At 46.6% G+C, this 17,531-nt stretch overlaps 1 protein-coding gene and 1 non-coding gene across 8 annotated transcripts in view; both read right to left on the bottom strand.

Annotated features, from left to right (window-relative positions):
• The window catches only part of MYO1H (myosin IH), a 96,320-nt gene that overhangs the window by 25,482 nt on the left and 53,307 nt on the right, over window positions 1-17,531 (bottom strand). For 6 of the 7 annotated variants that reach the window (XR_005661253.1, XM_039915081.1, XM_039915080.1 and 3 more), the window contains 10 exons: window positions 14,196-14,357; window positions 11,291-11,406; window positions 9,750-9,948; window positions 8,430-8,510; window positions 5,355-5,534; window positions 3,852-3,950; window positions 3,272-3,385; window positions 2,743-2,814; window positions 2,222-2,341; window positions 171-238 (listed from right to left, as the gene is read on the bottom strand). Coding sequence is in view for 6 of the 7 variants with exons in the window: in XM_039915078.1 (XP_039771012.1) it covers window positions 171-238; window positions 2,222-2,341; window positions 2,743-2,814; window positions 3,272-3,385; window positions 3,852-3,950; window positions 5,355-5,534; window positions 8,430-8,510; window positions 9,750-9,948; window positions 11,291-11,406; window positions 14,196-14,357 (1,211 nt within the window). In the remaining variant the exon portion in view is untranslated. Of the gene's footprint in view, window positions 1-170; window positions 239-2,221; window positions 2,342-2,742; window positions 2,815-3,271; window positions 3,386-3,851; window positions 3,951-5,354; window positions 5,535-8,429; window positions 8,511-9,749; window positions 9,949-11,290; window positions 11,407-14,195; window positions 14,358-16,641; window positions 16,663-17,531 lie in introns of those variants that run through there. The other variant, XM_029049324.2, reaches the window with a different exon arrangement.
• On the bottom strand, window positions 10,789-10,924 carry LOC114806268. Its single transcript, XR_003754303.1, has one exon. It is a non-coding gene; the product is annotated as a small nucleolar RNA SNORA7 (small nucleolar RNA).

The raw sequence follows: 17,531 nt of genomic DNA, 5'->3' as shown, positions 1-17,531 counted from the left end.
CTGAATAAGAAATACTTTTGTGTTTGGTTTCATTACCGGATAAACCCAAGTGATAATCTGCATATTTACCAAGGGTGGGAGACGGATTCAGAGAGCAACAGAAAAGTTCCTAGACCGCCATCTCAGTTACCCAGTGGACCTTAAAACAAAGAAGAAATAATGGAACTCACCCATTTTTATCAAAGACTTCAAAGCCATAGATATCAAGCAGCCCAATCACAGTTTTTCTGGTGAGGTCCTAGTCAAAGAAACATAACACCATTAGTCCAGTGCTCTGCACAAAGTCAGAGCAGAAACAACATAATCTAGTGAATAAAGCCCGGGCCAGGGAGTCAGAAGGACCTGGGTTCTAATCCCAACTCTGCCACCTGTCTGCTGTGTGATCTCGGGCAAGTCACTTCACTTCTCTGGGCCTCAGTTACCTCATCTGTAAAATGGGGATTAAGACTGATTAGCTGGTACCTACCCAGAGCTTAGTAGAGTGCCAGGCACAAAGCACACTCAATGAATCCCACTGATTGATTGAAAATTGCTTTTACTTTTAAAAGCACTACAAGCTCGTCCTGCAAAATCTACCATCTTTTATCTCTAGTGCATTCTCTCAAGTTATCCAGAAAGGAGTAATCCCTTTGAGCAAAAGCTTCAGAAGGAACAAGAAACAAGGAAACACACATAGGAACAGTGCCAGGTGCCATAAACACTAAACACAATGAACATTAAACAAAGTTCAAGAATGATAATAATGTTGGCATTTAAGCGCTTACTATGTGCAGAGCACTGTTCTAAGCGCTGGGGGAGATACAGGGTGATCAAACTGTCCCACGTGGGGCTCACAGTTTTAATCCCCATTTCACAGATGAGGGAACTTAGGCACAGAGAAGTTAAGTGACTTGCCCACAGTCACACAGATGACAAGTGGCAGAGCCGGGATTCAAACCCATGACCTCTCCCTGACTCCCAATCTTGGGTCTTTCCACTGAGCCATGCTCCTTCTCATACAAAAGTGCTTAGGACAGTGCTCTGTACCCAAAAGGCACTCACTAAAGACTACTGATGATGATCAAGTCCCTGTACACCCAGAACTAGGAAAAAAAACCCATCTCTTTTGGGGGTTTAGTGCCAACGAAACTCTTCTCTTATTTGCCCCCGTGTCTGTGGGAGAAAAGAATTCAGGAAACCCACCCCTCTCCACTCTGAGATAGCTGCTTCCCACTGCTTTCCCTAGGTGAGGTGCTTTTTTTTTTGTCTGTCTCCCTTGCTAGACTGAAAACTCTTTGAGGTCATTGTCTCTATTGACACTACTGTGCTCTCCCAAGTGCTTAGGAGAGTGTGCTGCACACAATATGCACTCAAAAAATACTATCAATTGATGGAAGGCTGAAAGGAAAAAGAAGTGAAAACAGGCAGTTAGGGAGATGCATTACCTCAAAGGGGGGCTTTTAACAATTTAAAGCTTAGCTTTCTCATGCCGACATTTATGATTCAGAACAGATGAAGAAAATGATTATGTCAATTTTTTCAAAGGCAGCCTCACTTCATTAACAGAACATAAGACCAATCATTTTTAATGGCATTTTTAAAGCACTTACTTTGCATCAAACACTATTCTAAGCACTGGTGTAAATACAAGTTAATTAGGTTGGACAGAGTCCCTGTCCCGCATGGGGATTACAGTCAGGTAAAAGGGAGAACAGGGGGACTGAGGCACAGAGAAGCTTAAGTGACTTGCCCAAGGTCACCCAGCAAGCAACTGGCAGAGCCGGGATGAGAACCCAGATCCTCTGACTCACAAGCCCATGCTCTTTCAGTTAGGCCACGCTGCTTCTCAGCACACAACTGACTTATGAAGGCTGAGTTCCACATGTGTCCTTCAAGGTATTCAAACCAGGGGTGCTAGCTAAGAGGTGTTGAGCTGAAATGAAGGAACCTGAACTACACGGTACAATAAGGAAGTGATGCTAAATCCCAACCTCACAAGGATGGGAGGAGTGAAATATTGAGATTGTGAGCCCCACGTGGGACAGAGATTGTGTCCAGTGCCATTTACTTGTAACCACCCCAGTGCTAAGTACAGTTTCTGGCACATAGCAAGTGCTTAAGAAACATCATTAACATTATTAACTGATTAAAAAAGCTTTGAGAAATTGTATGCGCTACAAAAATTCTTGGGATTACTGTCTTATTATTAGTCATTTGACTCTTACTGTGGCATCTGACTAACCTTATTGGCTAGGGATTTGTTGATTTTGTTGACCAGCCAAGTGAAGGTACGTCCATAAATAGCCTTAGCCATCGCATCTCTGGCAGAGACAGACAAATCGACATTCAGAGGACTTAAAACCTAGAAAACAAACAAGTGTTCACAGTGTGGTTGTACAGCAAAGGATGAGCTGTATACACCTTTATACACCAAATATATATATATATATTTGCACAGGGTCAAAGGGATAGTTGGATTGTAACCATGACAACTACACTTGATAAAGTCCTCTCAGAAATGCCATTTTCAAATATGGATATGTGCAATTACACTGTCAACTGATATTCACTTGATAACATTAAATCCTCCTAAGTAAAAAATTCCTAGGTTTATCTTTCCTTTTGATCATAACCTTAGAGAATCTGGACACTAGAAGAGTGAAACTTTTGAGGCTCATGAGAGCTTTCTCAGAGAATGCCGTTGCTCTTTCAGCAGATGCCATCAGAAGAAATAAAAACAGTTCCATTAAGTCAAGTATCTACCTCTTCATCTCTAGCTTCAATCTTTCTATGTGTCAGAGCTTCTTGAAGAACCGAAAAGTGGATACCTAGAAGCTAAAAGAGCAAAACAAGAAGAGGAGTCAATATCTCAAAGGAGAGGTAAACTTTCTTCTACTAATATCATCAATTTATGAAAATACAAATCACTCCCAGAGCACTCAGTGTTTTTCGAGTCTCTTCGCTGAGGAATCTCTGTGAAATGATCTAACAGAACTTAATCAAAAAAGGATATTAAAGGCACTTTTGGCTATGTTGACTAAGATTTTTAAAGGCTTTAAAAAAGCCCTCATAAAACAATGAACACTGTTGAGCTTTCACCTTTATAGCTTTTCATCAGCTACAAAAACATACAAATTTGGTTCTTTGGTACAGAAGATATCTCTAGATTGCTCCTCACCCCTCCTCCCATTTGGGAAGATGGATTTTCCCCCACTAGTTTCTATACCAGATACTAGAACAGTGCTCAGCACTTGGAATTGGATTTTATTTTTTGAAGGAAAAAAAAAGATACCTTAGCTACCCATTTGATGTGAAGGGTATCACAGATAGTTGCTAACCCATCTTCGTTCTCTTCATATTCAGTGTTCCCCAGGTGCAGTACACTGGCAATAATTTCCAAGAGATACTGGAAATAGGTAAGCATAGGGAATTGGAAAGGGAGAAGAGGTTCAGACAGGAAGTAAATGCTTCAAAATACTGTACAACCCACTCAAACCCATCATTATTCTCTTCATATTGAACATTCCCCAGGTGCAGTACACTGGCAATAACTTCCAAGAGATACCAGAAACAGGTAAGCAGAGGGAACTGGAAGAGGAGAAGATGGTTCAGACAGAAAGTAAATGCTTCCAAATATCGTACGACTCACTCAAAACAGAGTGGGAAAACATCAGCTGTCCCTGACTCCGGTACGACCCAAATCCAAGTGAATGTTTTGTCTAGACTTGGTTTTCTTTCTATTATCATTAAGGCTTCCAACTGTTTTTCAAAAACCTTTTAAGAAACCACAAAGCTGCCTAAATATGGAGGGTCTCCCTCTTCAACTCTCAACCTGGAGAGGAAATTGGCAGCTGAGTCCTTTGGCCGCTTACCTCGATATCCGCTTCTGAAAAGTCAATGACAGAGAAGGCTTTGCAAACAGTTTCCCAATCATTCTTGTCATTAATAGCGGTTGCTTTGGCACACTGACCCTGTTGAGAAAAAAACAGAATTAAAACTTTTGCCAGCATCATGACTCCTAAAAATGGCAACAACAATTGCCCGATACTAAACCACAACACTTTGTTGTTAAAGTCGAGAAGCACCAAGGTCTAGTGAATAGAGCCGGGGCCCGGGAGTCAGAGGGACCTGAGTTCTAATGCTAGCTCTGCCACTCGTCTGATGTGTGATCTCGGGCAAGTCACTTCACTTCTCTGGGCCTCAGTTACCTCATCTGGAAAATGGGGATTAAGACTGTGAGCCCTATGTGGGACAGGGTCTGTGTCCAACTCTAACTTTTATCTACCCAAACACTCAGTACTGTGCCTGGCACATAATAAGTGCTTAATAAAAGTGATAATTATTCCTTTTTATTAAGTCATTATTACACGATACCAAAGGTAACCATCTGAAGAAAAAGACTCCATTAACAGCTTATGCGCTGGAAGCATCCAGCTATCTAGTAATTGCTTTTGTTTTCACACACAATTTTGCATTGCAGTTAGGTTCCTGAAACAAAGTGATATTTGTAACTGGAAGATTTTCAGCACGAGACCAAAAAACTCGTCTTTCACATCATCAACCAGGAACGTATCTGCTACTTCTGCTGGATTACACCCTCCAAAGCGCTTAGTACGGTGCTCTGCACATAATAAGCAATCAATAAATACCAGCGATTGGTCGATTGATTTTTTTTCACCACTTTTCTCAACATCTTTTCTAAGAAAGGCAAAGATATTCACCTGAAAATAACAATCAGGCCTAAGGCTTTGCTGTTCTAACACACTTATTCAGGAGCATGCAAATACTAATGCAAGAGATGATTCAGGAAGCTTAGGAGAAAGAGCAGGGGGCCTGGGTGTCAGAGGACCTGGATTCTAACCCTGTCTCTGCCACTTGCCTGCTGTGGGACCTCGGGCGAGTCACGTCACTTCTCTGGGCCTCAGTTTCCTTATCTGCAAAATGGGTACTCGATACCTGTTCGCCTTCCTCCTTAGACTGTGAACCCCATAGGGGACAGAGACTGTTTTTGACCTGATGACCTTGTAACCACTCCAGAACTTGGCACAGTTCTTGGCACCCACGAAGTGCTTAACCAATCCCACAACGGCTATCAGGAACACTAACCATTTATTTATTCTTCTAATAATTAGCCAATTCATTTATTTCCATTACTTTCTCCCCCTTGAGACTGTAAGCTCCTTGTGGGCAGAACACGTGCCTACGAATTCTGCTATGTCATACTCTTCCAAGTGCTTAACTGCAAACAGTAAGCACTCAAATAACACTGATTTTTATCATTATTATTTACAAAATTGATGGAAAGATAACAATGCGTTTGAGTTCTAGAGGCTCTTCTCTGAGACACTAAAGCCCAGGATCCCCATTCTGCCCACCTGGGTAAGGTACGTGTACTGCAGCGGATTCCGTTCCAGGCCCAGGTTGGATAGAAGGTCCTCTTCGGCCCCCTCCAGCAGCTGATAGAAGATGTGAAAATTCCGCTCTCCCACGTTTTGATACACCACTCGAGATTTCTCTATCAAGTAACTGATGACATGCCCGCCTACCGGAGTGCCCTACAAAGAGTAAAAGGAAGGTTTTAGAGAAGTCTGTCTTTGCCTAACAAATGCACAGGACTTGATACAGAAACATTTCTTCTCCCAAACAGTTGGCCAGTCAATCGTATTTATTGAGAGCTCACTGTGGGCCGAGCACTGGGAGAGCACGATGGAAGAATTTATTGTCCCTTCAGATTGACTGTAGATTCCCTTTTTCTTTCTTTTTCCAATGATATCTGGTTAAGTTCTGACTCCGTGCCAGGCACTGTACTAACAGGTGTCGAGCTAATCAGGTTGGACACAGTTCCGGTCCCACACGGGGCTCACAGTCTTAACCCTCGTTTCACAAATGAGGTAACCGAGGCCGGGAGAAGTGAAGTGACTTGCCCGAGGTCACCCAGCAGATGAGTGGCGGAGCTGGGATTAGAACCCAGGTGCTTCTGACTCCCGGGCCCGGGCTCGAGCCACACTGCTTCTCCGAAAACATTCCTTCAAAGGTTTTCCTGCTTACTATAAATCAGCCGGGCCCTTAGGAGGGTCGTCAAATTTGTCAAGGGCCTAGAGTGGTTCTTACTGGGGGGGATGAGCAACCTGCAGTTCCAGAGGCGAATCTTGGAGAGCTCCATGTGGCTCTTCGGCCTAAGTGGAGAGAGGCCCATCACATCTCACCTCCCCCACTCCCTGCTCTCCTGGCCCTTCTTCTACTTTAGCCCTGCAGGCAGCAGCAACTATTAATTCTTATATTGTCTGCCTCCCCCTCTAGACTGTGAGTTTGTTGTGGGCAGGGAATAATAATAATAATGATAATTATGGTTTTTATTACACGCCTACTTTGTGCCAAGGACTGTTCTAAGCGCCAGGGTTGATACAAGGTAATCAGGTTGTCCCCCGTGGGGCTCACAGTCTTAACCCCCATTTTACGGCTGAGGTAACTGAGGCACAGAAAAGTGAAGTGGCTTGTCTAAGGTCATACAGCAGACAAGTGGAGGAGGCGGGATTAGAACACACGTCCTCTGACTCACAAGCCCGTGCTCTTTTCACTGAGACACGTTGCGTCTCAATGTGTCCGTATATCATTGTACTGTACTCTCCCAAGTGCTTAGTCTAGTGCTTTGCACGCAGTAAGTGTTCAATAAACACCACTGAATGAATGAACAGCTGTTCAACACCAGTCTGGCACAATGGCATAATTTCATTCCGCCAGGCACGACACAATGTAATCAAGTCAATGGGGGGGCGAAGAGGCCTAAACTGTATGGCTCTTTGCACACCATCTGTCCAAAGTTTTCATTTTGTTTGGCTCTTCTGCCAAATGTGCCTGCCGGCCCCTGCTCTAGCTTACACAGGAGGGGGCAGGTGGGCATTCTTGTTGCACCCAAGGCAGTCGCCCACTTGCCGGTTGTGGCCACGCTTTCAGGTCCACTGTGTCATTTCCACATTGGGGCAATGCTTGGCGATCCGTGCTACTGAACTGAGTGTGTTCCTCACTTTGTCTTGTTTGCTCCTGTTTGTTTATGATGTTCGTGAAGCACTTACTGTGTGCCAGGCACCGTATTAAGCGCTGGGGGAGATACAAATTAATCGGGTTGGGGATTTTCCCTGTCCCATTTCAGGCTCAAGGTCTTAATCCCCATTTTACAGATGAGGTAACGGAGGCACAGTGAAGTGACTTTCCTAGGGTCACGGAGCAGTCAGACAAGTGGCAGAGCCAGGAGTAGAAGCCAGGTCCTTCGGACTCCCAGGCCTGAGCTCTATCCATTAGGCCACGCAGCTTCTTCGCTGCTGCTCTCCTTATTGGGGGAGGCAGGCTCGCCCTAGAGGAGAGGCTGGCGGTTCAGGGGTCTCCCGAGTCGTGACCAAAATTACCCTGGCCCAGAAAGGCAGCAACGGGTCCCTGGGTGCCGTGCTCATCTCCCCTCTAGACTGTAATCTCGTTGTGGGCCGGGAACCTTCCTACCAACTCGGTTCTACTGCGTTCTCCCGAGTGCTTAATACAGTGCTCAGCACACAGGAAGCACTCAATAAATACCACTGATTGATTGAGCTCCCTTGGGCATCCTCTGCTGTTGGATGCAGCAACCATTTTGTAGTGCTCAACATAAATCAATGTTGTTGAGTGTTTATTGTATGCAGAGGACTGAGCTAAATATTTGAACAGATATTTTAATCCACAATAATTACTAACATGAACCTCTAGTGTTCTGATAAAATGAACTCCTTACACATTTAATTAACTACCCAGCGGCACATAAGTTCCAACCTTTTTTTTTTCCCAATGAAATGTTCTGCAGAGGTTCTTCTGAGAAGCGGCATGGCCTAGTGGAAACAGCAAGGAGCCTGGTATTTAGAAGGCCCTGGGTTCTAATCCTCACTCTGCTACTTGTCTGCTGGGTGACCCTGGGCAAGTCACTTCACTTCTCTGGGCCTCAATTTCCTCATCTGTAAAATGGGGATTAGAGGCTGGGAGCCCCACCTGGTACACAGGTTGTGTCTAACCTGATTAGCATGTATCTACTCCAGCACTTAGTACAGTGCTGGACGCAGAGTAAGCACTTAACAAATACCGCAAAAAAAGGCCAATTATTTTGACTGTACCCCCAAATATGAGCGGTCCTTTCAAAAAGACTACTGGTGTCAAAGGAGGTAATAAAACATGGTCCTGATTATCACGGCAACCTTTAATGCCAATGAGTGCTGTATGTTCTTTAGGCACAGAACTTTCTTTATAAAGCCAGAAAATCCAAGTATTATATGCACAGTGGTTACTCCAATCATGCTAATACTTCTAAACGCAACATAGTTATTTGACTGAGGAGTATGAAATTAAGAAAAAACACCAATTTTCCCTGAAAATACTAAAATGACCCCAAAAGATTTATCTTTTAAAGATTCCACAGAGAAAACATGAATTACCTTAAAATCAAACTGGATATCCATGTACTTTCCAAATCTGCTGGAGTTGTCATTCCGGGCAGTCTTTGCATTTCCAAAAGCCTAAAAATACAAAGATGGAAAACAAACTTAGCCAACATTTAAACAAACACTTATGTCTTAGGCTTCCACACTCCCCACCAAAACGGATTTAAATAAAAGCTGTAGTGATTGCTGCTCCAAAGAGTCAGGTGAGGATGCAAGGGCATCATGAGTTCAAGGCGGTGCTCGGCATGTGAGGCTCCTGATTTCGTTCTAACGGTGGTTTTGTAAAGCATTTACTAGGTGCTAGGCACTGTACTAAGCGTTGGGGTAGATACAAGATAATCGGGTTGGACACAGTCCCTGTCTCAAGCTCCATTTTAGAGGTGAGGTAAGGCCCAGGACGTTGCCCCTCTCCGCGGGAAACTCTAGTGGTTGCCCATCCAACTCCATGTCACACAAAAACTCCTCATCATTGGCTTTAATGCACTCCATCACCTTGCCTCACCTCGCTACTCTCCTCCTGCAATGCAGCCCACTCACTTGGCTCCTCTAATGCCGACCTTCTCACAGTATCTCGACCTCGTCTCTCTTGCCGCTGACCCGAGCCCATGATCTGCCTCTGGCCTGGAACGCCCTCCCTCCTCAAATCCGACGGACAATTACTCTCCCCGCCTTCAAAGCTCTGTTAAGGGCACAAGAGGCCTTCCTTGACTAAATCCCCCTTTCCTCTTTTCCAACTCAATTCTGCACCACACTCACTTGCTCCCTTTGGCCAGACCCCCTTCCAGCCCCACAGCACTTAGGTCTATATCTCTCATTTATTTATTTATAATAGCTGTCTCCCCTCCTCTAGACCGTAAGCTCGTTTTGGGCAGGGAATGTGTCTGTTTATTACCATATTGTACTCTCCCAAGTGCTTAGTACAGTGCTCGGCACACAGTAAGCTCTCAATAAATATGAACGAATGAACGCAATGACTGGTCCAAGGTCACAAGGAAGACAAGCAGCGGAGCCGGGATTAGGACTCAGGTCCTCCGGACTCCCAGGCCCATACTCTATCCACTAGGCAACGCTGCTTCTGGTTGCCCTCCTCTCATACGTGGAACGCCAGTAATTTATCTAGGTGTCTGTCTTTCCCGGTAGACAGTAACCTGCTTGAGGGCAGTGGTCCCATACACCAAGTATTATATTGCACTTTCCCAATTGCTTAGTACAGTGCTCTGCACACAGTAAGTGCTCAGAAAATACCACTGACTGATTATTATCACCTAACAACTCTTTCTCAGGAGACGTGGGGAACGAATAGGAATCCCTTACCTCCAGGACTGGATTTGAGAGGAGCAGTTTATCACGGGCTACTTGTAGCGGTTCTGTCATGGGGCAGGTCGCTGCATAGTATTGGAGAATTTTCTTGGAGGCCTCGGTTTTTCCAGCTCCGCTCTCTCCGGAGATCAGGATAAAGTGATTGTTGAATTCGGCGCACATCATGCGGTAGGCATTATCGGCTATGGCGTAACTAGTTAAAGAGGAGATACGAGGAAGTTAGATTTTAAGGCAACTTCCCTCAGACTTGGAATGCTGCTGTAGTATAATGTCGGAGTATTCCATCACAGTCTCATCTGATGGCTACTGTTAACGGAGCAATTTTCTAGGCATTTGAAAACCTACAACAGTGTCCAACTTAATTATCTTTTATCTACCCCACTGCTTGGTCTGGTGCCTCACACGTAGTAGAGCACTTACTACTGGAAAAAATAAAGAAGTAAAATAATCAAAACAGTGGCATTTGTTAAGCGCTTTCTGTGCCAAGCACTGAACTAAGCTCTAGGTCAGATAGAGTCAGCCTCGAGTCCTCGTAATAGTTAGCCATAGGACATTTGGGGAACTGCCAGGGTAGAGGCCACTTCTGATACCAAGTCGAGCTAAAGGTCTCTAGGGATCGCGGTCCTCCAAGACGTCTCATACCAGTCACTCCAAACTAACTGTGGTGAATTGAGCGTCACGTTAATACCCCTCAAAACGTCAACCGACGGCCATTAGTAAGAATGGTATTTGTGAGGCGCTTCCTTTGGGTCAGAGACAGTTCTCTGTGGTGGGGCAGACACAAGCTAATTGGGTTGGACACAATTCCTCTCATCTTATGTTGTCGAGTCATCTCCAATCCATTGTGACTCCATGGACACATCTCTCTCAGAACGCCCCACCTCCATCTGCAATCGTTCTGGCAGCGGATCCATAGAGCTGGCTTGGTAAAAATCCGTAAGTGGTTTACCATCGCCTCCTTCCGCGCAGTCGACTTGAGTCTCCGCCCTCGACTTTCTCCCATGCCGCTGCTGCCCAGCGCAGGTGAGTTTTATGTTGTAGCAGATGGCCTTCCACTAACTAGCCACTGGCCAAGCTAGAAATGGAATGGACAGGCCTCTGCTTGACTCTCCCTATCGTAACCGAGACTGGTAGAGCACTGGAAACTCTCCAGATGCGATCCTGAGGACAGCACAGTCCCTCTGGCACTCAGAAACTAAGACGGAGAACAGGCGCTGAATCCCCATTTCACAGATGAGGCAACTGAGGCACAGATAAATTAAGCGACTTGCCCAACGCCACAGGGCAGGCGACTGACGGAGCCGGGATTAGTACCCAGGTGCTCTGACTCCCCAGGCCCGTGCTCTTTCCACTATCATGCTGCTTTGCATGGATCCGTTTTAATGATAGGAAACCCTTCTAAAGGCAGATAGGCTTTCAGTGCCAAAGGAGCAAGAAACTAATATCTCATTACATTGAAAACGCACTTCTCCGATACAGCCGTACTGTATGTGAGCGAAAATCCAGGGACACTCGCAGAGAGATGTGCTACTTACACATGGGGTGGCACTTCAAAGAAGTTGACCCCTTGGTAAATCTCCATCTGCTTAACCGTGTAGATGTCCAACTCCTTGTAAGGATTCACTGACACAAGCAGGGTTCCAATATAAGTCTGGAGAGACAAAAAGCGGGAACACGTGCAAACTGGATCATTGAAATGCCAACATCCCAAGAGAGACTAAATTCCAGGTGAATAATAATAATAAAAATGATAATAATTGTGGTGTTTCTTAAGTGCTTACTATGTGCCAAGCACTGGACTAAGTGCAGGGGTATATACAAAATTGGGGCTCACAGTCTTAAACCCCATTTTACAGGTGAGGGAACTGAGGCACAGAGAAGTGAAGTGACTTGCCCAAGGTCCCCCAGCAGACAAGTGGCAGAGCCAGGATTAGAACCCAGGCCTTTCTGACTTCCAGGCCTGTGCTCTTTCTACTAGGCCACGCTGCTTCAGGCAAGCTACTGTTCAAAAGCGGCCTTCAACGTTATGAAACAATTTTGTCAATTTGGTACCCACTGGTGGGGTTTTTTTTCCCCCTGGTGAAACTAGGGGAAAAAATACTATTTTTTTTAAATGGTATTTGTTAAACACTCATCTTGTGCCAGGCACTGTACTAAGCCGCTGGGGTAGACACAAGGTAATTGGCCTGGTCACAGTCCATGCTCTACATGGGGCTCACAGTCCTAATCCCCACTTTAGAGATGAGGGAAGTGAGGCCCAGAAAAGTTAACTGACTTGCCCAAGGTCACACAACCGAAAAGTGGCAGAGCTGGGATTAGAACCCAGGTCCTTCTGGCTCCCAGGCCTGTGCTCTAACCATCATGCAGCACTGCTTCTCTTGCATATCTTGCATTAGTAATTTTTCAATAATTTTCTTCGCTAGTTAAATTTCAGGTCTGGGTTTCCATTAAATAAAGGGAGTCTTAGTTGCCATCTCTCACGTTTTCAGACCATGATCTAACCATTAAGCCACACTGCTTTTCTACTTTCTCCTCTAGGGAGGCCTATAAGCAACCACTAAAGCTTGGCTACTCATTGTTTTTCAGAATAGGAATACGGCCACAAATTCATAGAGGATTATGAGTCAAGAGGATTACGACTGAGTCAAGGCAATAATTTTAATAATTATTACAGAGTTACAGCGCTGCTCTAAGCACTGGGGTAGATACAAGGTAATCAGTTTGGCTCACAGTCTTAATCCCCATTTTACAGATGAGGAAATCTAGGCACAGAGAAGTGAAGAAAATTGCCCAAGGTCACACAGCAGACAAGTCATAGAGCTGGGATTAGAACCCAGGTCCTCCTGACTCCCAGGCCTGGGCTCTATCCACTACTCCAAGCTCTATTTCCTCCCCTCAGCATCTCTCCTCTGCTCAGAGCTGGGTAGACCCCGGACTGGCCCAAGGCCTGCCTGAAGAGGTGTGAGAACACTATTCCCTACAACAGAAAGCCCTGGTTTGGCCGGATTGGAATCTTTGATTTCCTCTATTATTCCAAAATAATAGCAGTGCTTTAAGTTTTCCACGTCCCCCTTTTTGGACTCTCTCTGAGGACTCACAGCAACCCTTCCACAAAAATAAAAGGCACAGTGTGGCAAACCAATCAGGGAGAGGGAAGGAGGGAAAAGTCACAACTGGAAAGGACAGACTGAAACTACCTGTGCATTACGGAGGGAGGGAGGGAAGGAGGATAGTTCAGGGCCAGAAGGAGGGTTTTTCAAAACAACATGAACATCCTGAGATGCAGGGGGTTGGGCTGGAAGCAGTTAACCTCAGTTTTGTTCAGTATAAGGCTTGACCATTTGCCCAGAGAATATCCTAGAGTGGTCGGCTCTGGCCGGGGTCAGGGGTGTCCCAAACTCCAATTACTCTAGAACATACTATCTACACAGGTCTTCAGGACGAATTAGTGAGCTAATCACTCAATCTATTTATAGGGTAAAGAAACATTAACCTGAACAACATCAAAACCTAATATGCCTGAATCATCCAAGTAATTTATGATCATAAAGATTGGGCCTTTCAGTGGAAAATATCCTTTCAGTGCCTTAATGACTGACTGAAGTTGAAGCCTCGAAATGAAACGCATCACTCCTTATGTTTTGGGCAAAGAAAGAGATTGTCCTCAGTTTCTCAATTCACCTCACTCTGGTCCGTATGACTTCATCCTAACTATACAACTAGAATTTAAAAACAATATTATTATTATTTTGGAGACCTCATGGATCTAATGGAACTTAAGTTGATTCACCTTTGGAGGCCTACTTGACTAACAAAGTCTGACCTGACCTCTTCTTGTTTTGCAGACTAAGTTTACTTAGATGGAGTGGTGAGGAATAAATAAGTTCAACTCAAGTGGAGTTTTTACCTCTGGCTGCTTACACAACACCACCTTTGTACCATATATCTCTACAGAGATGAATTTTCACATCCTTCTGAATACATGAGAATCAAGCTCATTAACGATTTCAAGCCTTATTTTGGGGCAGCCTCTTCAAAGTAGGGGCATCATGTCACAGAACTACCCACTGAAAGACACCGGAGGGGGTCAACTGATCATTTCTTGCATTAAATTGAAATTCGATCTTTTCATTTAAGCAAAAGCACTTGCAAAGAATAAGTGAAAAATCCTGAATTGGCTCAAGCTAGCCGTCAAGATTAATCCACGGTGAAGTCTATTAAAAATCTTTCCAAGTTAAAGTTTTTCAACTTTCTAGGAACACGACGTTTTTCACAGATTACTGTACTCTCCCAAGCGCTTAGTCCAGTGTTCTGCACACAGTAAGCGCTCAATAAATATCATGGGTTGAGTGACTGAACCACCAACTTCACCTTCTGTCTGCCAGGCAAGGAGGGGAAAGGGACAGTTCTAGGAAACAGGAGAGAAATGAGCGGACTCACATAGATGAGGTTCTCTCGAAAACGCTTGCTGAGGTTATCTACAAAGGCAGCTTCGCTGGTGTAGGAGTCCAACAGCACGAAATCTTGAACTCCGACCTTGTCCCGGGCAGTAAGGGCCCCCTCCATGTGCAGCTGGATGTGCCGGCGTCTCACTGCTTCCTCCTAAAGGGCCAAAGAAACCAGAAGTAATAGTCATTGTGGTGTTTGTGAAGGGCTTACTATCGATCATTCAGTGGTATTTATTGAGCACTTACTGTGTGCAGAGCACTGGACTAAGCGCTTGGGAGAGTACAATACAACAGAGGTGGCAGACACAACGAGCTCTCTAGTTCACAATCTGGTCCTTGGTAGAACAAGCTGATCAAATCTGACACAATCGGTGACCCACACGGGGCTCACAATCTAACCGGGAGGTAGAACGGGTAATGAACCCCCATTTTACAGATGAGGAAACTGAGGGCTAGAAAAGCTAAGTGTCTCGCCCAAGGTCACACAGCAGGTAAGTGGCAGAGCCGGTATTGGAAACCAAGTCCTCCAACTCCCAAGCCTATTCTGGCCTTGCTAGCCTGGCCCAGGATTTGAATATATTTACAGCAGCTGTGGAAAAAGATGGTGTAACCTGTGATCAGGAAAGGAACTGGCTGGAGGTAATAATAATGACAATAATAATTCTGGTATTTATTAAGTGCTTATTGTGTGCAAGGCACTGTACTACGTGCTGGGGTGGCGACAAGACACAGTCCCAGTCCCATAAGAGGGCTCTCAGTCTTAGTCCCATTTTACAGATGAGGAAACTGGGCACAGAGAAGTGAAGTAACTTGTCCAGGGTCACCCAGCAGGCAAGTGGCAGAGCTGGATTTAGAACCCATGACCTTCTGACTCCCAAGGCCCACGCTCTATCCACTACGCCATACTACAAATCACTCAGTAACATTTAATGAACACAGCATCCTGCACAAGGCCCTTGGGAGAGTGTACTGTATTTTCAAGACTGGGGCACTGGCCTCGAGAAGCGCTTAATCTAGCAGGGAGGAGGTAAAACCCAAATAATTTCAGATAGAAAGTGTTTATTCATCACTATTAAGAACAATGGAAAGATGAATACAGGCATAAATGAATAGCCGAGTATCAATCGAACCATCGATGGCACCGAGAGGGTGTCACCCGTTCAGGAATCAGTGGAGAGGGACAGACAAGAGAGACACAGACCAACTGGGGTTGGAAAGGCCTGAGGAGAAGCTGCATGGTTTAGTGGAAAGAGCGCAGGTTTAGGAGTCAGAGGTCATGGATTCTAATCCCAGCTCTGCCGCTTGTCAACTGTGTTACCTTGGGTAAGTCACTTCACTTCCTCTGTGCCTCAGTTACCTCATCTGTAAAATGGGAATTAAGACTGTGAGCCCCATGTGGGACAACCTGATCACCTTGTTACCACCCCCCCCCCCGTGCACTTAGAACGGTGCTTTGCACATAGTAAGCGCTTAACAAATAACCACCACCACCATCATCATCTGGAATATGGGGATTATGAACTGTGAGCCCCAAGTGGGACAACCTGCTCACCTCTTATTTACCCCGGCGCTTGGAACAGTGCTCGGCGCATAGTCAGTGCTTAACAGATACCATCATCATTATTATTACAAAATTGATCCCGCCAGGTGACTTGAAGTATGGGATTATTTTGGATGCTTCCCTATAGGGAAGAATATACTTATGCGCTTGGCCCAGAGTAAGGGCTTAACAAAGGCCATCATCATCATCGTTATTATTATTACTATAATTATGATGAAGTTACCCGTGGTTGGTGGCCCCCCGGGGGGCGGCCACTTGGGCATCCCGCACGGGTCAGGGGTCGGCGTGGGGTGTTGGGGGCGATGGGGGCGCTGGGCTCTGGCCCCCGGGCACCTGACGCACCGGAGGAAGCCATGGAGGCCGGGCCCCAAACGTGGGCAGGAGCACAAGGAGGAGGAGGAAGATAAGGAGGAGGAGAAGGGAGGAGGGAGGAGGAGGATAAGGAGGAGGAGGAGGCAGGAAAGAGGAGGAGGCAGGGAGGCTGAGGAGGAGGAGGCAGGGAAAAGAAGGCGGCAGGAAAGAGGAGGAGGCAGGGAAAAGGAGGAGGCAGGGAAAAGGAGGAGGCAGGGAGGAGGAGGAGGCAGGAAAGAGGAGCAGGAGGCAGGAAAGAGGAGCAGGAGGCAGGAAAGAGGAGCAGGAGGCAGGGAAGAGGAGGAAGAGGCAGGGAAAAGGAGGCAGGGAGGAGGAAGAGGAGGAGGCGGGGGGCGCTGGGCTCCGGCCCCAAGACACCTGGCGTAGAGGAGGCCGTGCTCCGCACGTGGAACGGAGGACGAGGAGAAGGAGGAGAAGGAGGAGAGGGAGGAGGAGGAGGAGGAGGCAGGGAGGAAAGGGAGGCGAAAGAGGCTGGCCCCCTACCGACCCCGGGCCCCGCACTTACCCTAAAGTTGTCGGCGGGGGGCTGCGGGATGGGGGCCGCTCGGGGGGCACCGCAGGGGCGGGGTAGAGGGGCAGAGGGGCACAGGCCCCGCCTCCTGCCCGCCGCTCCCGGCCCACGGGGCTTCTGGCCCGGCCCCGCCCGCCCCCCCTCCCCGTGCCCCCCAGGGCCCCCGTGCCCCTCCTGCCGTTGGCCTCGGGGAGGAGACGCCGAGGACGCCGCAGACCCCGCTTTCCCCCCCGAACTGCGGCCCCCGCCCAGCCCGCCCCACCTGGCACACAGCAGGCGCCCAAAACCACAGTGATGATTAGGCTGACATGGCGCACTCTTCTAATAATAATAATAATGATGATGATGGCATTTGTTAAGACCTTACTATGTGCAAAGCACCGTTCTAAGCCCTGGGGGCGATACAAGGTCATCGGCTTGTCCCCCGTGGGGCTCACAGAGGTCATGGGTTCGAATCTCCACTCTGCCACTTGTCAGCTGTGTGACTGTGGGCAAGTCACTTCACTTCCCTGTGCCTCAGTTACCTCATCTGTAAAATGGGGATGAAGACTGCGAACCCCACGTGGGACAACCTGATTCCCCTGTGTCTACCCCAGTGCTTAGAACAGTGCTCTGCACATAGTAAACGCTTAACAAATACCAACATTACTATTATCCCCATTTGCCAGATGAAGGAACTGAGGCCCAGAGGACTGAAGTGACTTGCCCAAAGTCCCACAGCCGACAAGCGGCGGAGCTGGGATTAGAACCCATGACCTCTGACTTCGAGCCCGGGCTCTTTCCGCTGAGCCACGCTGCTTCTCATAATGTTGGTATTTGTTAAGCGCTTATTATGTGCCAAGCACTGTTCTAAGCACTGGGGTAGATGCAACACTCATCGGGTT

This window comes from Ornithorhynchus anatinus, chromosome 21 (genome assembly GCF_004115215.2).
Source record: "Ornithorhynchus anatinus isolate Pmale09 chromosome 21, mOrnAna1.pri.v4, whole genome shotgun sequence".
NCBI classification, from domain to species: Eukaryota; Metazoa; Chordata; class Mammalia; order Monotremata; family Ornithorhynchidae; genus Ornithorhynchus; species Ornithorhynchus anatinus.
The sequence above is the reverse complement of the archived record's forward strand: the minus strand, read 5'-3'. Positions and strand labels throughout refer to the sequence as shown.